At 41.5% G+C, this 20,442-nt stretch overlaps 1 protein-coding gene across 8 annotated transcripts in view; it reads right to left on the reverse strand.

Moving 5' to 3' along the window:
- Positions 1–1,292: 1,292 nt before the first annotated feature.
- Positions 1,293–20,442, reverse strand: part of MTO1 (mitochondrial tRNA translation optimization 1) — a 35,642-nt gene continuing 16,492 nt past the window's right edge. Inside the window, exons 8-14 of one of the 8 annotated variants that reach the window (XR_012433662.1) lie at positions 18,498–18,702; positions 18,122–18,293; positions 14,669–14,967; positions 14,390–14,573; positions 7,100–7,218; positions 4,547–4,707; positions 1,293–1,817 (exon numbers count right to left, since the gene is read on the reverse strand). Coding sequence is in view for 1 of the 8 variants with exons in the window: in XM_045391139.2 (XP_045247074.1) it covers positions 1,656–1,817; positions 4,547–4,707; positions 7,100–7,218; positions 18,122–18,293; positions 18,498–18,702 (819 nt within the window). In the remaining 7 variants the exon portion in view is untranslated. Of the gene's footprint in view, positions 1,818–4,546; positions 4,708–7,099; positions 7,219–14,389; positions 14,574–14,668; positions 14,968–18,121; positions 18,294–18,497; positions 18,714–20,442 lie in introns of all 8 variants that reach the window. The other 7 variants (XR_012433667.1, XR_012433663.1, XR_012433668.1 and 4 more) reach the window with 7 other exon arrangements.

Here is a 20,442-nt window from a genome sequence, read left to right on the forward strand (position 1 = left end):
AGCTCACTGCAACCTCTGCCTCCCAGGTTCAAGCAATTCTTCTGCCTCAGCCTCCTGAGTAGCTGGGACTACAGGCTTGCGCCACCACGCCCAGCTCATTTTTGTATTTTTAGTAGAGATGGGGTTTTGCCATGTTGGCCAGGCTGGTCTTGAACTCCTGACTTCAGGTGATCCACCCCCCTCAGCCTCCCAAAGTGCTGGGATTACAGGCGTGAGCTGCTGCACACAGCCTCTTTTCAAAATATATATACAATGTGGTATTGTAATTAATATTGTCTCTGTAATAAGAATTTTGCCCAGGAGTAGCTATGACTAAAAGTTTCCACCTTTTGAAATTACTAAATCAAGTATTAAAAAGAATTCATCATTGCTAAATTATCCAGCATTACAAATACTTTTTACTTGTTACTGATCTTATTGCTTTCTGGAAAGACTAAAATTAGATAAAATAAACCCATGAAAACTAAGCTACATCCAAGTGGCCATATGCAATTATAGTAACAAGATACTTGGTTGCCTCACACCCATAATCAGGCTTAACATACATATCTGTAGCCAAAGTGACTTTGGGGCCCTCAGAACTCTTCTGAGTACCTGCTTTGGCCTGAAGCTGACATGGGAGCTTCTCCCTAGGCTGACACCAGAGATCCGAGTTGGAATTCCAGAGACAAGCAAGGCTGTCTGGCCCATTTGGCTGTATTCATCCCTTAGTCTATTCAGAATGGTTGAGGTATCTGAGGTATCTGAGTCAAAAGACCCAGCTGATTATCCCACTCTAATCCCTGTGTCGGCATACCACTGAAGTACTAGAGAGGAAGAAGGGTACTAGCACTATTCTGTTTTTTTCTGTCATTCTGACTTAAAAACAGGGAAACGCCACTCACCAGTTACTATGGATCTGTCTTCACTGTTAAGAAATGATGGCCATGACAGTTTCTTAAGAAAATATTTTGATGGTATGATATAAAATCACTAACGTTACTTAATTCTCCCATAACTAGGTCACAAAATAAGTATCCACATTGCGGATAATAGGAAACAATGGTGATTTCCAATCTTTCTATTTTATAGGGCTTTCATTAATGTTCAAAACAATTACCAGTGAGGATTTCCTGAAGAAGTACAGATTTCTGTCAACTTTCACCCTACATTCTATATTTCAATAGTATTAGCTGAATGATTCTGGATAATTTTATATAATCTCAAGTCTTTAGTCTTGAGAATTTAAGGGCTTTGATATTGCTTCCTAGCCTAGTATAACCAAGCAAAAGATTACTAACTCTCAAAACAAGTTGAATGATAAGACTTTTAATTTGGTAGACTTAACAGGCAAAGTCCCTATGAGTAGGCAAATCTGCATGTTGAGTTTTTTTCCAGGTTTAGTTTTAGGTTCACTATTTCTCTCTTTGATGAACACTGCACAAAGTTATTGTATTAGAGCTCCTTAAAGAAAGAATACAAATTGTTTACAACTAGTTTTATCATATACACAAAAAAGCACAATTATAATTTCTATCCCATTCGTAAATTAATGGCAAACCCACAGTAACCTAATAAAGCTATTTTAACATGTGCTAAATAATTCTTTTATCTATACTCTTGTATATTGATCAAATTATTTACATGCTCTTTAAAAATCTTTTATGAATTGAAAGCTATAACTGTCTCTCTTGAAGTCTATCTGCATTACGTAAGCATTGATCAGTCTTGGGTGATTCGTTCATAGCTGCCTGTCTTTGTTGAGTGGTCTTCACAAATCTCAGCAGATTGATGATGGCAGCAGGTGTTACTCCAGGTATACGACTAGCAGCCCCGATCTAAGAATCAATACCACAACAGAAACATAAGTGAGCTATGCTATATCAGATCAAATCCATTTTCCTCCAAATAACAATCTGTATAGTTTATACAATATTTTCTTAATTATTATTTTGATGTATTATCAATGTATTACCTCATAAAGTAGATAAAAGAAATATTATTTATGTCTTCATTTTACAAATGAGAAACTGAGGCACAGAAATGTTAAAATAGCTTGTGTAAGATTACATAACTAATAGATGTTAGAGTATCTGCTTTTTCTTCCCATTAAACTAAGAAAAACTGTAATCAAGTTCCTTTCTTCAAATATAGGTCCACAGTCCCTTATTTGAAATTCTTGAGGCCAGTCTGGGCAAAATAGTGGGACTCTGTCTCTACAGAAAATGAAAAAAAATTAGGTTAGCATAGTGGTACACACTTGTAGTACCAGCCACTCAGAAAACAAAGGTGGGAGGATAGCTTGAGCCTGGGAGGTTGAGAATACATGAGCTGTGATTATGCCACTGCACTCCAGCCTGGGTGACAGAGTAAGCCCCTCTCTCAAAAAAATAAAATGAAATGAAATCCTTGAGGCCTATGTTTTTGCAATAAGATATATATAATCCTTGAGGCTGTATATAACGTAACAGCCTCCATAGTGTGTGGGGCAAGCACGCCATATTTTAAATCCTATTAATACTTCTGCAGTGTATTTTTACAGTGAAAGGTATGAATATTCACTCTAAACAGTATAAAGACCATATAGCCTCATGTGAACTGAACTCAGTTTTGCTACCAAATGAGCTTGTGCAAACTTCTGCCAGAGCCTTTTGTATTACGGAATTGTGGGTAAGGGGTTCTGAACTCCTGTGACCAGTGCTGTTCAGGTGAACTTTCTGTGATGATGGAAATCTTCTATAACATGTGCACTGCAATAATGTGGTGTCCAGTATGGTTGCCACTAGTCATATGTGGCTACTGGGCACTCGAAATGTGGCTAGTAAGACTGAAGAGCTAAATTTTATATTTAATTTAATTTTTTCTTTTTCTTTTCTTTTTTCTTTTTTTTTTTTTTTTGAGACAGGGTCTCACTCTGTCACCCAGGCTGGGGTGTAGTGGTACAATCATGACTTGCTGCAGCCTATACCTCCTGGGCTCAAGTGATCCTCCCACCTCAGCCTCCCAAGTAGCTGGGACTATAGGTGCGTGCCACTGCACCTGGCCTATTTAATTTTAATTAATGTAAAGAACCACAATTGGTGAGTGGCTATCATGTTGGGCAGTGTGGCAGTGTAGCCTATGATTATCCATACAAACATGACCTGAAATCAATAGGAAAGGACAGCGTTATAAAATTTAAGGCTTATTTTCCTGGTTTCCATGATGACTGTTGCTAAGAATACCATGTTATATTAATGAAATCACTCCTCCCTGTAAAAATAGTTTTTTTCAAATTTTTCTGCAGTCTGTACTTTTGTAATATGCCCCTTTATTTTATGAACCACTACTAAAAAAAAAAAAAATGCCCATTACACTGTGACACACCATCAACTTTTGAGATATTAAAGATGCAATTGGCCAGGCGCTGTGGTTCACACCTGTAATCCCAGGACTTTGCGAGGCCAAGGCAGACGGATCATGAGGTCGGGAGATCGAGTCCATCCCAGCCAACATGGTGAAACCCTGTCTCTGCTAAAAATAATTAAAAAAAAAATTTGCCAAGTGTGGTGGCGCACGCCTGTAGTCCCAGCTACTTGGGAGGCTGAGGTAGGGGAATCACTTGAACCCAGGAGGCAGAGGTTGCAGTGAGCTGAGATTGTTCTACTGCACTCCAGCTTGGTGACAGAGTGAGACTCCATTTCAAAAAAAAAAGATGCAATTTTAGGGATGTTAAAATGTGGAGAAAAGTGTATCTCAGAATCAGTAAGTAAAGTTTATCAGTCTTTAAACATTTATTAGAAGCCCAATACTAATTACTATATAGTAAATTAAAGGTTTATCTGTTTACACAAAGGAACATGCATACACCCTTTCACAATCAGTCTGAAGCATGTGGTGGGGGCACTCTTTGGCTCCCCTCTTTCTCCCATTAGTTCCCAAGGCAACACTATGGAACTTCTAGGGAAGACTCCAAGTAGTGACTTGAAAACCACTAATATGAGTTATATTTTAACCTAGTATGGTTTCCTTTAAGCCATACATGTGTACTATCTAGCATAGTTTGCACTGATGCTTTATCACGTGGTTGGGACTAGAGAATAGTTCCAATCAAACCAATTCTTGACTTCCAGTTATTTAATTAAAGTTAAGCTTTATCATCTCTCATACAGACATACCAACATCTGTCTTAGAAACATAAGAAATGTTTCTTATGTTCTTAGAAACATAAGAAAAAAATTTGAGGTCAAGTTTCTTTTTTTTTTTTTTTTTTGAGACAGGGTCTTGCTCTGTTGCCCAGGCTGGAGTGCAGTGGTGTGATCATGGCTCACTGCAGCCTCAGTGTCTTGGGCTCAGGTATCCTCCACCTCAGCCTCCTGAGTAGCTGGCACTGCAGGTGCATGCCACCATGTCCAGCTAATTTTTGTATTTTTGTACAGATGGGGTCTTGCTGTGTTGCCCAGGCTAGAAGTTTCTTATTATTAAATAAAACGTTATATAGCCATTGTAACCCCAGGTTTAAAAAAATTAAAAAAGCACTGCATCTTTATCTATAACTTGTTTCTATTCCCCTGCCTATTTTTCTTACCGTCTGCGGACGACTAAAATGTAGTTTCTCTCGAACTTCATGGGACAAAGACACATCCCTGATAGTCAAATAATCTATGTCTTTTGGCAGTTGGAGAGCTTCATCTTGCTGAACTCCCTTTATTTCTTGTAGCTGATGGAACAACACTGATTCATAAGTGGCTGGTGAACAAAATCAGAATCATGTTATAATACCCAGATTATATTATACTAACAACTTACATTTATGTAGCCTCTTACAATTTATAAAAAGCTTTTGTGTACATCATCTCATTCAACATTCACTTCATGAGATGGGTTGGGTAGGTGTTCCCTTTTACATAGGAGGAAACTGAAGCCAAGATAAATGGAGTGTCTTGCATATTAACTACAACATTCTGTCCAGTAGTTTAGTGCATGTCCTTTTCAAATATCTGGAAAACTAAAAGTAAAAAAAAAGAATTTGTGGCCAGGCGTGGTGGCTTACACCTGTAATACTAACACTTTTGGAGGCTGAGGCGGGCGGACTCTCTGAGCTCAGGAGATCGAGACCAGCATGGGGAACATGGTGAAACGCCATCTCTACTAAAAATACAAAAAAATTAGCTGGGCGTGGTGGCATCCACATGTAATCCCAGCTACTCGGGAGGCTAAGACAGGAGAATCGCTTGAACCCAGGAGGTGGAGAGTGCAGTGAGCCGATATAGCGCTATTGCACTCCAGCCTGGGCAAGGGAGCGAGACTCCGTCTCAGAAAAAAAAAAAGAAAAAAAAAAAAAGAAAAGGCTCACTGCAACCTCCGCCTCCTGGGTGCAAGCAATTCTCCTGCCTCAGCCTCCCAAGTAGCTGGAATTATAGGTGCCCGCCACCATGCCCGGCTAATTTTTTTGTATTTTTAGTAGAGATGGGGTTTCACCATGTTGGCCAGGTTAGTCTCGAACTCCTGACCTCAGATGATCTGCCCACCTCAGCCTCCCAAAGTGCTGGGATTACAGGCGTGAGCCACTATGCTCAGTTTCAGTATTTTCATAATAAAAAATTTTCATTATGGAAAACTTTAAAAAATGCAGAGCAACTACCAAAGACACCTGTGGCTTTGATGGTCTATAAACTGACAAAGAGTATTGATACAAAGTAAGTCTTTGTCAATGGTAAAGTATTTCAGTATACTGTCAAAGCCAAAGATAGTATTATTTTTCTCATTATTAAAACATTAGGTGGGGAGAGTATAAAAAGGAAGTTCAGAGTTAAAATATATATATATAAATATATACGCTGGGTACAGTGGCTCACACCTGTAATCCCAGCACTTTGGGAGGCCGAGGCAGGCGGATCACCTGAGGTCAGGAGTTTGAGACCAGCCTGGCCAATGTGATGAAACCCTGTCTCTACTAAAAATACAAAAATTTGCTGGGCCCGGTGGTGGGGCCCTGGTGGCAGGTGCCTGTAATCTTAGCTACTTGGGAGGCTGAGGCAGGAGAATTGCTTGAGCCTGGGAGATGCAGGCTGCAGTGAGCCAAGATCGCACTATTGCACTCCAGCCTGGGCAACAAGAGTGAAACTCCATCTCAAAAAAAAAAAAAAAAAAAAAAAAAAACCACACACACATACATATATATACATAGTCATATATATGCACATTTCAAATAAGTGGTACTATGGAGCCCTCCTATAAAAAATATTTATTTTTGGCCAAGCACAGTGGCTCACGCCCATAATCCCTGCACTTTGGGAGGCTGAGGCGGACGGATCACCTGAGGCCAGGAGTTCCAGACCGGCCTGGCCAACATGGTGAAACCCCGTGACCACTAAAAATACAAAAAATTAGGCGTGGTGGTGCATGCCTGTAATCCCAGCTACTAAGGAGGCTGAGAAAGGAGAATCGCTTGAGGTTGCAATGAGCCAAGATCATGCCACTGCACTCCAGCCTAGGCAACAAGAAGGAAACTCCATCTCAAAAAAAAAAAAAAAAATACACACACACACATATACATTTATTTTTAGGAGGACTCTACAGTACCCCTTATTTGAAAGGTGCACATAGATCACCTGAAAAGCATGTTTAAATATAGATTCTCAGTGGGTCTGAGGTGAAGCCTGAGAGTCTGTATTTCCTTTTTTTTTTTTTTTGGAGACGGAGTCTGGCTCTGTCACTGGAGTGCAGTGGCACAATCTTGGCTCACTGCAAGCTCTGCCTCCTGGGTTCACGTCATTCTTCTGACTCAGCCTTCCGAGTAGCTGGCACTACAGGCACCTGCCATCACGCCGGCTAATTTTTCTATTTTTAGTAGAGACGGGGTTTCACCGTGCTAGCCAGGATCCTCTCGATCTGATGTTGTGATCCGCTCGCCTCGGCCTCCCAAAGTGCTGGGATTACAGATGTGAGCCACCATGCCCAGCCAAGATTCTGTATTTCTAACAAGCTTGCAGGTATTGCAATGCTGTTAGCTCAGGACCACACTTTTGAAGAGCACAGAAGTTAACATTATGCTGGTTCAACAGTAATAATGGATCTGTTGTCTATTCTTAATTTGCACAAATGATAAAGGTATGTTAAGTCAAAAATTATTTTCTACCTTCTATTTTCAGTCTTTCAGCCAGCTCTCTACATTTAGTATACTTCTTCAAGGGCTCTGGAACAGCCTTGGCTAATGAATCCATGTCAACTTCCTCATACTTCAGAACATCGAGAGCTCTGCAAATATACGAAAGTTTCATTAACATAAGGATCCATGTCATATAAGGCAGATCAAGAAAAAGATTCTTTGAAATAATACCAAATCTCAGAATAAATACCAAAAGATTATTTCTCTTTTTTTTTCTTTTTGAGATGGAATCTTGCTCTCTCGCCCAGACTGGAGTGCAGTGGTACAATCTTGGCTCACTGCAATCTCCACCTGCTGGGTTCAAGCAATTCTCCTGCCTCAGCCTCCCTAGTAGCTGGGACTACAGGCATGCGTCACCATGCCTGGCTAATTTTTTGTATTTTTAGTAGAGGCGGGGTTTCACCATGTTGGCCAGGCTGGTCTCGAACTCCTGACCTCGTGATCCACCTGCCTCAGTCTCCCAAAGTGCTGGGATTACAGGTATGAGCCACTGCACGTGGCCCCAGAAGATTATTTCTAAGTATAGTGAGCAAATGCAGCAACATTTGCTAAACAGTAGGACCTCGATAAGACGTATTATTTGATTCTCCCCAACTCCTTATCAGGAGAATTAAGTTGCTGGTAAGGGTGGCATGGCTGTAATCCATTTGTCTTTCCTTTCATATAGAATATCATCTCATAACAAGGGTTTCACTGAATTCCCTAAGCATTGGAATGTACTTTACATCTAAGCCACGTTAAGTCCTATAGTCCTGTGAATTAGTCATCCTTTTGCATGCTAGGAACCATGACAGGGATCTCCTGCTTTCTTTTACAGAACTCCCTAAGGAAGAACAAGAGGCCATTATGAGCATGTTTTAAGTCTCTGCAAAATAAACTGATAAAAATTATATAGGGGTTCATAAGTCTTTTTCTTTTCTTTCTTTCTTTTTTTTTTTTTTTTTTTTTTTTTTTGTAGAGACAGGGTTTTGTCATGTTGCCCAGGCAATCTGCCTACCTCGGCCTCCCAAAGTGCCAGGATTACATGAGTGGGCTACTGTGCTTGGCTGGTTCATAAATATTCTGTCTGATATATATATTTTTTCTCCTAATTTGGTATAATCTACATGTCAACTTTTACCACATGGAAATTTTTGATAGTCACTTCTCAGTTCTACTTCTACTACCCACTCTGGATGGGCTAAAGCCTCCATGGCCAATGCCTTACCTTTCCTTGGGAGAGGAGAGCAATGTATGCAGATAGTGGGGATAATTACTAAAATTCCCAGGCAACTTACCTAGGCCAACAAAAGAACATGCCTAAGTATTAATGTACATAGATCCAGTGAGATTTCCAATAACTTAATTCATTGGCACTTGTTGAGATCAAACCAGTGAGCAAAACTTCAGCTATGTTTAGTCTTCAGAAGTGCTGGTGCTCCTATGACCACTTTAATCCCTTTTATACTGATCTCAGGTCTCCCCTCTTGATATTACAAAGCCCCCAACCCCAACTTGACCCAGACCCTCTCCTAAAATGGACCTAGCTAGGTCACTTATTGCTCTGTTAATTATTACTTACTTCACTTACACATGCCTTTATTTTGTTGTAATTTATTTAAAAGGTTATTGCCATGGCATTTTTTTTTTTTTTTTTTTTTTTTTTAGAAATAGAAAATTTCATCCTAAAATTTATATGGAATCACAAGGGACCCCAAATAATCAAAACAATTTTGAAAAAAGAACATGGTTAGAGGCCTTACACTTCCTGATTTCAAACATATTACAAAGCTACCGTAATTAAAACAGCATGGTACTGGCACAAAGACAGATATATAGACCAGTGGAATAGAAAACCCAGAAATAGAAAATTGGCTAGCCATATGTGGAAAGCTGAAACTGGATCCCTTCCTTACACCTTATACACAAATTAATTCAAGATGGATTAAAGACTTAAAAGTTAGACCTAAAACCATAAAAACCCTAGAAGAAAACCTAGGCAATACCATTCAGGACATAGGCATGGGCAAGGACTTCATGACTAAAATACCAAAAACAATGGCAACAAAAGCTAAAATTGACAAATGGGATCTAATTAAACTAGAGCTTCTGCACAGCAAAAGAAACTACCATCAGAGTGAACAGGCAACCTACAGAATGAGAGAAAATTTTTACAATCTACCCATCTGAAAAAGGGCTAATATCTAGAATCTACAAAGAACTTAAACAAATTTACAAGAAAAAAATCAAACAATCCCATCAAGAAGTGGGCAAAGGATATGAACAGACATTTCTCAAAAGAAGACATTTATGCAGCCAACAGACACATGAAAAAATGCTCATCATCACCGGCCATCAGAGAAATGCAAATCAAAACCACAATGAGATACCATCTCACACCAGTTAGAATGGCGATTATTAAAAAGTCAGGAAACAACAGGTGCTGGAGAGGATGTGGAGAAATAGGAACACTTTCACACTGTTGGTGGGACTGTAAACTAGTTCAACCATTGTGGAAAACAGTGTAGTGATTCCTCAAGAATCTAGAACTAGAAATAGCATTTGACCCAGCTATCCCATTACTGGGTATATACCCAAAGGATTATAAATCATGCTGCTATAAAGACACATGGATACATATGTTTATTGCAGCACTATTCACAATAGCAAAGACTTGGAACCAACCCAAATGTCCATCAATGATAGACTGGATTAAGAAAATGTGGCACATATATACCATGGAATACTATGCAGCCATAAAAAAGGATGAGTTCATGAACTCCCTTTGTAGGGACATGGATGGAGCTGGAAACCATCATTCTGAGCAAACTATCGCAAGGACAGAAAACTAAACACTGCATGTTCTCACTCATAGGTAGGAAGTGAACAATGAGAACACTTGGACACAGGGTGGGGAGCATCACACACCCGGGCCTGTTGTGGAGTTGGGGGAGTGGAGAGGGATAGCATTAGGAGATATACCTAATGTAAATGACGAGTTAACGGGTGCAGCACACCAACACGGCACAAGTATACATATGTAACAAACCTGCATGTTGTGCACATGTACCCTAGAACTTAAAATAATTAAAAAAAAAAAAAGAAAGAAAACCCAGAAATAAACCCTCACTATATAATCGAATGATTTTGACAAGCATACCAAGACCACCCAATGGGGGAAGAACAGTCTCTTCAACAAATAATGTTGAGAAAGCTGGATATCCAAATAGCAAAAGAATGAAGTTGGACCCTTACCTTATGTCATATACAAAAATCAATACCATATGAATTAAAGACCTAAGGAAAGGCCTTAAGCTATAAAACTTCTAGAAGAAAACATACAGGAAAAGCTTCATGACATTAGCTTTGCCAGTGATTTCTTGGTTGACACCAAAAGCAAAAGTAGACAAATGGAACTACATCCAATTTCGTGTTTTTTTGTTTTGTTTTGTTTTGTTTTAGACGGAGTCTTGCTCTGTCACCCAGGCTGGAGTGCAGTGGCATGATCTCTGCTCAATGCAACCTCCATCTCCCAGGTTCAAGCGATTCTTGTGCTTCAGCCCCCTCAGCAGCTGGGACTACAGACATGTGCCACCATGTGTAGCTAATTTGTTTTGTTTTTTTGTGTTTGTTTTTTGTATTTTTAGTAGAGATGGGGTTTCGCCACACTGGCCAGGCTGGTCTCAAACTCCTGACCGCTGGTGATCTGCTTGCCTCAGCCTCCCAAGTGCTGGAATTACAGGCACAAGCTACCGTGCCCAGCCTACATTAAATTTTTTAAAAATGTACATCAAAGGACAAAAACAACAGAGTGAAAACACAATCCACAGAATGAGAGAAAATACTTGCAAATCATATATCTGAAATGGGGCTAATATCCAGAATACATAAAGAACAACAATTCAACTATAAAAAAATTTGGTGAGGCATGGTGACTACGTCTGAATCCTAGCGCTTTGGGAGGCCAAGGTGGGAGAGTTAATTGTGGCCAGGAGTTCAACACCAACCTTGGCAACACAGCAAGATCCTGTCTCTACAAGAAATAAAAATCTAGCTGGATGTGGTGGTGTGCACCTGTGGTCCTAGCTACTTGGGAGGCTAAGGTGGAAGGATTACCTGAGTCCTGGAGCTTAAGGCTGCAGTGAGCTATGACTGTACCACTGCACTCTACCCTGGGTGATAGAGGGAGACCCTGTCTCTAGGAAAAAAAACTAAACTGATTTAAAAAATGGGCAAAGAATTTGAATAGATACTTCTCCAATGATATAAAAACAGCTAACAAGCACATGAAAAGATGCTCAACATCCACTAATCATCAGAGAAATAAAATCAAAGCCACAATGAAATATCACCTCATATCCATTAGGGTGACTACTATCAAAAAACAGAAGATGACAACTGTTGGTGAGTACGTGGAGAAATGAGAAATCTTGTGCAATGTTAAAGGGATTGTAAAATGATGCGATCACAGTGGAAAACAGTTCCTCAAAAAATTAAAACTAGAACTACTGCCAGGTGTGGTGGTGTGAGCCTGTAGTCCCAGCTACTTGGGAGGCTGAGGCGGGAGGATAGCTTGAGCCCAAGAGTTCTGGGATGCAGTGTGCTACGCCAATCGGGTGTCCACACTAAGTTCAGCATCAATATGGTGACCTCTCAGGAGCGAGGGATTACCAGGTTGCCTAGGAAGGGGTGAGCCAGCCCAGGTCAGCCAAAATTCCTGTGCTGATTAGCAGTGGGATCTGTGCCTGTGAAAAACTACTGGACTCCAGCCTGGGCAACATAGTGAGACTCTGTCTCTGAAAAAAAAAAAAAAAACTGAGAAAAAAACCCCCACAAAGACCTAGAACTACCATATGATGCTGCAATTCCACTTCTGGGTATACATTCAAAAAAAATGAAAGCAGGGGTCAGGTGTGTGGTGGTCATGCCTGTAACCCCAGCACTTCGGGAGGCGGAGGCAGGTGGTCAGGAGTTCGAGACCAGCCTAGCCAACATGGCAAAACCCCATCTTTACTAAAAATACAAAAAGTAGCCAGGTATGGTGGTGGGTGCCTGTAATCCCAGCTACTTGGGAGGCTGAGGCACAAGAATAGCTTGAACCCGGGGACGAAGGTTGCAGTGAGCAGAAATTGCGCCACTCCAACCTGAGTGACAGAGTGAGACTGTCTCAAAAAAAAAAAAAAAAAAAAAAAAATTGAAAGCAGGGTCTTGACGATATCTTTGTATACCCATGTTCATAGCAGCACTAACATGTACATTAACATTTACATTTACAATAAGGTGAAAGCAACTCAAGTGTCCATCAACAGATGAATGGATAAACACAATGTGGTATATACATAAACTGATTTTAAAAATGGGCAAAAAAATGGATATGATAAAAAAAAAAAAGGAATATCATTCAACCTTAAAAAGGAAGAAAATCCTGTGATGTTACAAGGTAGATGAACCTTGAGGACATTTATTATTATTATTATTGAGAATGGGTCTTGCTCTGTCACCCCGGCTGGAGGGCAGTGGCACAAACACAGCTTATTGCAGCTCGACTTCTTGGGCTCAAGGGATCCTCCCACCTCAGCCTCTCAAATAGCTGGGAAAACATGTGTACACCACCATGCCAGCTAATTTTTGGATTTTTTTGGTAGAGGTAGGGACCCACTATGTTCTCAACTTTGTCTCAAACTCCTGGGCTCAAGGGATCCTCCCACCTTAGCCTCCCAAAGTGCTGGGATTCCAGGCACGAGCCACCATGCCTGATCTAGAGGACATTATGTTACATGAAATAAGCCAGTCACAAAAACACATACTGTATGAGTCTCTGAGTCTTTTTTTTTTTTTTTTTTTTTTGAGAGAAGCCTTGTTCTTGTCCCCCAGGTTTGAGTGCAATGGCTTGATCTCGGCTCACTGCAACCTCTGCTTCCTGGGTACAAACGATTCTCCTGCCTCTGCCTCCCAAGTAGCTGGGATTAAGGTGCCTGCCACCATGCCTGGCTAATTTTTGTATTTTTTAGTAGAGACGGGGTTTCACCATGTTGGCCAGGCTGGTCTGAAACTCCTGACCTTAGGTGATCCGCCCGCCTCGGCTTCCCAAAGTGCTGGAATTACAGGCATGAGCCACCGCGCCCGGCCACATACTGTATGATTCTACTTCTGAGTTATCTAAAGTAGCCAAATCCATAGAAACAGTAGAATAGGGTTACCAGGGGCTAGGGGAAGGAGAGAAAGGGGGAGTTATTGTCTAATGGGTATAGTATTTGAGTTTTGCAAGATGAAAAAGTCCTGGAGATCTATGTTGCAACCATATGAATATACTTAAACTACTGAAATGTACACTTACAAATAGTTAAGATGGTAATTATGTTCTTCTTTTTTGGGGGGATTATGTCTGTAACCCCAGCACTTTGGGAGTTTGTAACCCCCAGCACTAGGAGGATAACTTGAGCCCCAGAATTCGAGATAGTTTTAAAATAATCTGTTCACAAGGCTTTGAGCTATTCTCAACTCCAAACTTCAAGACCTGCTTTGAATCAGGCCTAAGCCTCAGAGTACAGAGCTCTGGCAAAGAATGGGTAAGTTAGCATACTTCAACAAAGCCAGGAGGGAATTTCTGAGCTACCTACGACATCAACACATTTCCCTATAATCCTGACGGGAAATGTGTGTATATGTGTTATGCATAGGTGCACATGTACATGCATTTGTGTATCTCTTCTGTTAAATGCCTGTTCAGAGTCAGGTTCAACTGGTCAGTGCTTACTACATAGTCTGGCACGTATGCAGCAAGTGTATTTTTAACCAGATTTTAAAATCTTTTAAGGTTTATATGTCTGGGCATTGATCAAGTGAGTTCATTAAGAAAGGCTAAGGCCGGGCACAGTGGCTCACACCTGTAATTCCAGCACTTTGGGAGGCCAAGGCAGGCAGATCACGAGGTAAGGAGATTGAGACCATCCTGGCTAACACGGTGAAACCCTGTCTCTACTAAAAATACAAACAAAAATTAGCCAGGCGTGGTGGCAAGCACCTCTAGTCCCAGTTACTCGGGAGGCTGAGGCAGGAGAATCACTTGAACCCAGGAGGCAGAGGTTGTAGTGAGCCAAGATCGCGCCACTGCACTCCAGCCTGGGTGACAGAAGGAGACTCTGTTTCAAAAAAAAAATTTAAAAAGTCTAAGGGGTAGACTGCAAATATTCTCAAATCAAATACGTAGACTGATTCCTCCTGAAGGGAAATATGCCTGAATTAAAAAGGAATCTGGCCAAATTACCTTTTTAAACTTACCTTTTTAAAAAAATCCATCTAAACAAAATGGCTACTCGTGGGATTGGTATGGTAAAAACATAGGTGATACGTTTTCTTTGTGCATCATGTTATTCATCAGTTAGCATCTGAGACTTTTGAAAATGATCACTTCCCAAACTCTCAGTATTCCTCAATACGCATTAGTCACATTCAATGCAAGTTCCTATTATATGAATTAGTATAATATTTGTTATAAAAGAAAACATAATGTTATATAAATTCTTTTTTTTTTTTTTTTTTTTTGATACAGAGACTCACTGTGTTACACAGGCTGGAGTGCAATGTTGTGATTTCGGCTCACTCCAACTTCTGCCTTCTAAGTTCAAGTGATTCTCCACCCTCAGTCTCCTGAATAGCTGGGATTACAGGTGTGCTTCACCACGCTTGGCTAATTTTTGTATTTTTAGTAGACACAGGGTTTTGCCGTATCTTGATTTCTGGCCTCAAGTGATCCGCCCACCTCAGCCTCCCAAAGTGCTGGGATTACAGGCATGAACCACTATGCCTGGCCTGTGTTATAAATTCTTTGTCCAACTTTTGAAATACTGTGAACTCTCCTAAATTTAAACAAATGAATACACAGCTGGAGAAATGAGTCAATTTTAAACTGCTTACACTACAACCATTTCCTGGTGCCAGTTAGCTGGTAAACAAATATATCCACTACTATAGTCTGAATGTTGGTGGTATCCCCCACTTAAATTCATACGTTGGAATTTAATACTCAATATGATAGTTTTTAGAGGTGGGGCCCTTAGGAGGTGATCAGGGCATGAAGGTTCTGGCGCTCATAAGTGGGATTAGTGCCCCTATAAAAGAGGGATGGGGAGCTTTTTGCCCTTTTGCCATGTGAGAACACAGCAAGAAGGCACCATCTTGGAAGTAAACAGTAAGCCCTCACCAGACACTTAATCTGCTGGTGCCTTGATCTTGGACTTCACAGTTTCCAAAACTGTCAGCAACAAATTACTGTTGTTTATAAATTATCCAGTCTAAGGTGTTTTGTTATAGCAGTCTGAACAGAGAAAGATGTCCACCATCCTTATTTGTGAATGAGGCTGTCATTTCTATGAATGAGATCCCCTGATTTGGAGGATGATTATGCAAATTCTTCAAAACCTGCTGTTACTATTATTAAAAATCTGTTTCACTGGTGGTGCTAGTGCTTTGGGAAACCCTCATGAAAATAAAAACTTGGGCCAGGCATGGTGGCTCATGCCTGTAATCCCAGCACTTTGGGAGGCCAAGGCAGGTGGATCGCTTGAGGTCAGGAGTTTGAGACCAGCCTGGCCAACATGGTGAAACCCTGTCTCTACTAAAAATACAAAAATTAGCCAGGTATGGTGGTGCACGCCTGTAATCCTAGCTACTCAGGAGGCTGAGGCAGGAGAATTGCTTGAATCCGGGAGGCGGAGGTTGTGGTGAGCCGAAATCATGCCATTGCACTCCTGACAGAGTAAGACTCCATCTCAAAAAAAAAAATTAGCCAGATGTGGTGGCAGGCGCCTGTAATCCCAACTACTTGGGAGGCTGAGGCAGGAGAATCGCACGAACCTGGGAGGCAGAGGTTGCAGTGAGCCAAGATCGTGCCACTGCACTCCAGCCTGGGTGACAGAGAGAGACTCCATCTCAAAAAAAAAAAAAAAAAAAAGACACTGAAAACTCAGGAACAGAAGTTAGAAAAGATAAAACACCCTGACGAAATGAAATCCAAACAAGGACATATGTCAGATTGCAATTAAGGAAGGAATACTTGGAAAGATTAGAGATAATGAAGAACAGAATTAAAATGTTATATCTTTTTATTTATTATTCATTTATTTATTTTATTTTTTGAGACGGAGTCTCGCTCTGTCGCCCAGGCTGGAGTGCAGTGGCCGGATCTCAGCTCACTGCAAGCTCCACCTCCCGGGTTCACGCCATTCTCCTGCCTCAGCCTCCCGAGTAGCTGGAACTACAGGCGCCCGCCACCTCGCCCAGCTAGTTTTTTGTATTTTTTTTTGAGACGGAGTCTCACTCTGTCCCCCTTGCTGGAGTGCAGTGGCCGGATCTCAGCTCACTGCAAGCTCCGCCTCCCGGGTTCAGGCCATTCTCCTGCCTCAGCCTCCGGAGTAGCTGGGACTACAGGCGCCCGCCACCTCACCCGGCTAGTTTTTTTGTATTTTTTAGTAGAGACGGGGTTTCACTGTGTTAGCCAGGATGGTCTCGATCTCCTGACCTCGTGATCCACCCGTCTCGGCCTCCCAAAGTGCTGGGATTACAGGCTTGAGCCACCGCGCCCGGCCAGTTTTTTGTATTTTTTAGTAGAGACGGGGTTTCACCGTGTTAGCCAGGATGGTCTCGATCTCCTGACTTCGTGATCCACCTGTCTCGGCCTCCCAAAGTGCTGGGATTACAGGCTTGAGCCACCGCGCCCGGCCAAAATGTTATATCTTTAAGTCAAAAAAAAAACAATAATAATAAGGAAAATGGGGATTTAAAAAGGGGGAAAATATACTGGAGACACAGCTCCATGATCAATGCCACCATAATGTGCATAATGTACTTCTAAGCTACAATGATTGCAGATTTATGCCTTCTGGGGATCTTCTCTCATTCTAATTAGTTTAAATTTTTTCAAATAGGAAAAATCAAGGGTAAAATATATAGATTTCGAATTATGTAAGATCCTTAGGAATATATATATCTCTGGAGCAAAAATGTTCTATATTAATGTCTTTTAGACTCAGAGGCCATATAACTAGAATGATGGACAGAAAAGGACAAAAAACCCTAAGATGTAGCAAGGGACTCTTCAAGTCAGTCCACAGAATTTATAACACTGCTTTATTTATCAAAGGAGTTTCCGCCAGACATGGTGGCTCACGCCTATAATCCCAGCACTTTGGGAGGCCGAGGCAGGAGAATCGCTTGAATCCAGAAGCTGGGAGGTTGCGGTGAGCTGAGATTGCACCATTGCACTCCAGCCTGGGCAATGAGAGTGAAACTCTGTTTCAAAAAAAAAAAAAAAAAACTAACTAAAAACAAAGGAGTTTCCTTGCTATAGCTCATGGACAAGATGAGATCATTCCATATTGCTCCAAACCTAGAAAAGAAAGCAGATAACTATTTTTCTTGGTTTGAGCCTTCTAAATCTTATGAAAGCCAAAAGAACTCAATGGGAGCCACAGAGAAATCATATAAAAAATAAAAATAATAATTTAGAATATATATATATATGATTCTGTATATATGTGATTTTTTTCTTTTCTTTGAGATAGGGTCTCACCCTGTCACCCAGGCTGGAGTGCAGAGGCGCCATCTTGGCTTACTACAACCTCTGCCTCCTAGGTTCAAGTGATTCTCCTGCCTCAACCTCCCAAGTAGCTGGGATTACAGGCATGTGCTACCACGCCCAGCTAATGTTTGTATTTTTAGCAGAGATGGGATTTCGTCATGTTGGCCAGGCGGGTCTCGAACTCCTGACCTCAAGTGATCCGACTGCCTTGGCCTCCCAAAATGCTGAGATTATAGGTGTGAGCCACTGTATCCAGCCATATATTTTTTAGTACTTAGAAAACAGATGAATTACAGCTAAAGGATTTTGAAAAGAAGCCAAAAACAAGCTACATCCATTTGAAATGTGTAGGTAGGAACACATAGGTAATGTCTCTCTGAAATGATCTTATTTTTCTATAAAAAGTGAGAAAAGTCTATACTAAAAATGCATACCTGACAGGCAGACTTCTACTAGTACTTATAGAAACCTCTGGGATTAAATTCTTCCATTTAGAGCTCGAAAACTCAATAGATTTCAACACAGAAATGCCTTCTTCTAAAGAAGACTTCATCCAACAAGCTCTTTCATATCGTTGTTGGGACACACAGCCAGCGTCTTTATACCCTAGGGAGGGGAGAAAGAGAATATAATGAGACGTGTAGTTTTTAAAGCAAATTTTTTCGTAGAGACAGGGTCTCACTATGTTGCCCAGGCTGGTCTTAAACTCCTGGCCTCAAGTGATCCTCTTGCATTGGTCTCCCAAATTGCTTAGACTATAGGTGTGAGCCACCATGCCTGGCTGGATTGCAGGACTCAGGAAAGAATTACCTCGAAGCGTGAGCCGGATGTCAGCATTATCAGGGCGCAGTGACAAACGGAACTCTACTCGGCTGGTAAACATGCGGTATGGTTCGCTGGTGCCCAGAGTGGTGAGGTCATCAATCAAGACTCCTATGTAACCTTCTGTTCGGCTAACCACAAAGGGAGGCTTGCGACTGACCCGAAGACTGGCATTGATTCCAGCTATCACACCCTACGAGAGCACTATAATGTTTAAAAGGCCATTATGAACTGAACAAAGGGTTATCCCTTTCAGAACACTACCCGGAAACAATGGCATGGGACACAAAGAAAGCAAGTATTGCCCCTAAAGGATATAATAGAGGTAGAAAATATGATCCATATTCAGAAATAGAATATGGGCAATATATCACTTTAGAATGCTATGATTCATTGTTTTCAGAGATATCTATCTAATCTCCCTGATAAGCCTCTGCGCGGACTAATCTTTTTTTAATCCAGAGACAGGGTCTTCCTCTGTCACCTAGGCTGGAGTGTAGTGGCATAATCTTGGCTCACTGCAGGCTCGACTTCCTGAGTTTAAGCAATCCTCCCACCTCATCCTCCCAAGTAGCTGGGACTATAGGCACATGCCATCACACCTGGCTAATTTTTACATATTTTTGTAGAGATGGGGTCTCACTACATTGCTCAGGCTGGTCTCTAACTCCTGGCTCAAGCAATTCTCTCTCCTCAGCCTCCCAGAGTGCTGGGATTACAGGTGTACGCCACCATGCCCAGCCGGTTAATCTCTTTTTTTAAAACCCACCTGTGCCGGGCGCGGTGGCTCACGCCTGTAATCCCAGCACTTTGGGAGGCCGAGGCGGGCGGATCACAAGGTCAGGAGATCGAGACCACGGTGAAACCCCGTCTCTACTAAAAATACAAAAAATTAGCCGGGCGCGGTGGCGGGCGCCTGTAGTCCCAGCTACTCAGGAGGCTGAGGCAGGAGAATGGCGGGAACCCAGGAGGCGGAGCTTGCAGTGAGCCGAGATCGCGCCACTGCACTCCAGCCTAGGCGACAGAGCGAGACTCCGTCTCAAAAAAATAAAAAATAAAAAAAATAAAACCCACCTGTGACATTTCTCTAGCCTTTTCCCACTGCAAATAAAAATAAAATAATTTCTGACTTCCAAGGAATAATAATATAATAATTCCTAATGAAGTATATTAAAATAAATTTTAAACTTCAGAAGCAAACATCTAATCAAAATACGATATCACACAGGAGCTCAGAAAAGAGTAATAAAGCCATAGTGTTTTAATAATCCTATTATTGGCTGGGCCAGGTGGTTCACACCTGTAATCCCAGAACTTTGGGAGGCCAAGGCAGGTGGATCACCTGAGGTCAGGAGTTTGAGACCAGCCTGGCCAACACAGTGAAACCATATCTCCACTAAAAATGCAAAAACTAGCTGGGTGTTGTGGTGCATGCCTGCAGTCCCAGCTACTCAGGAGGGCTGAGGCAGGAGGATCGCTTGAACCTGGGAGATCATATCACTGCACTCCAGCCTGGCAACAGGGCAAGACTCTGTCTCAAAAACAAAAACAAAAACAAAAAAGATCCTATTATCTACAAAAGCCATCTCCAAACACCCCCAAACAGAAATTGTCTTCTATTAGTATGAGTTGTATCTAAGATCTATATAGTTAACACAACAGACATTAAAAGGAGAAATGCCAGTTAAATAGTCCCTTTCGGCCAGGCGTGGTGGCTCACGCCTATAATCCCAGCACTTTAGGAGGCCGAGGTGGGCGGATTATGAGGTCAGGAGATTGAGACCATCCTGGCTAACACAGTGAAACCCTATCTCTACTAAAGAATACAAAAAATTAGCCGGGCGTAGTGGCAAGCGCCTATAGTCCCAGATACTCGGGAGGCTGAGGCAGGAGAATGGCGTGAATGCAGGAGGCGGAGGTTGCAGTGAGCCAA

This window comes from Macaca fascicularis, chromosome 4 (assembly GCF_037993035.2).
Source record: "Macaca fascicularis isolate 582-1 chromosome 4, T2T-MFA8v1.1".
NCBI classification, from domain to species: Eukaryota; Metazoa; Chordata; class Mammalia; order Primates; family Cercopithecidae; genus Macaca; species Macaca fascicularis.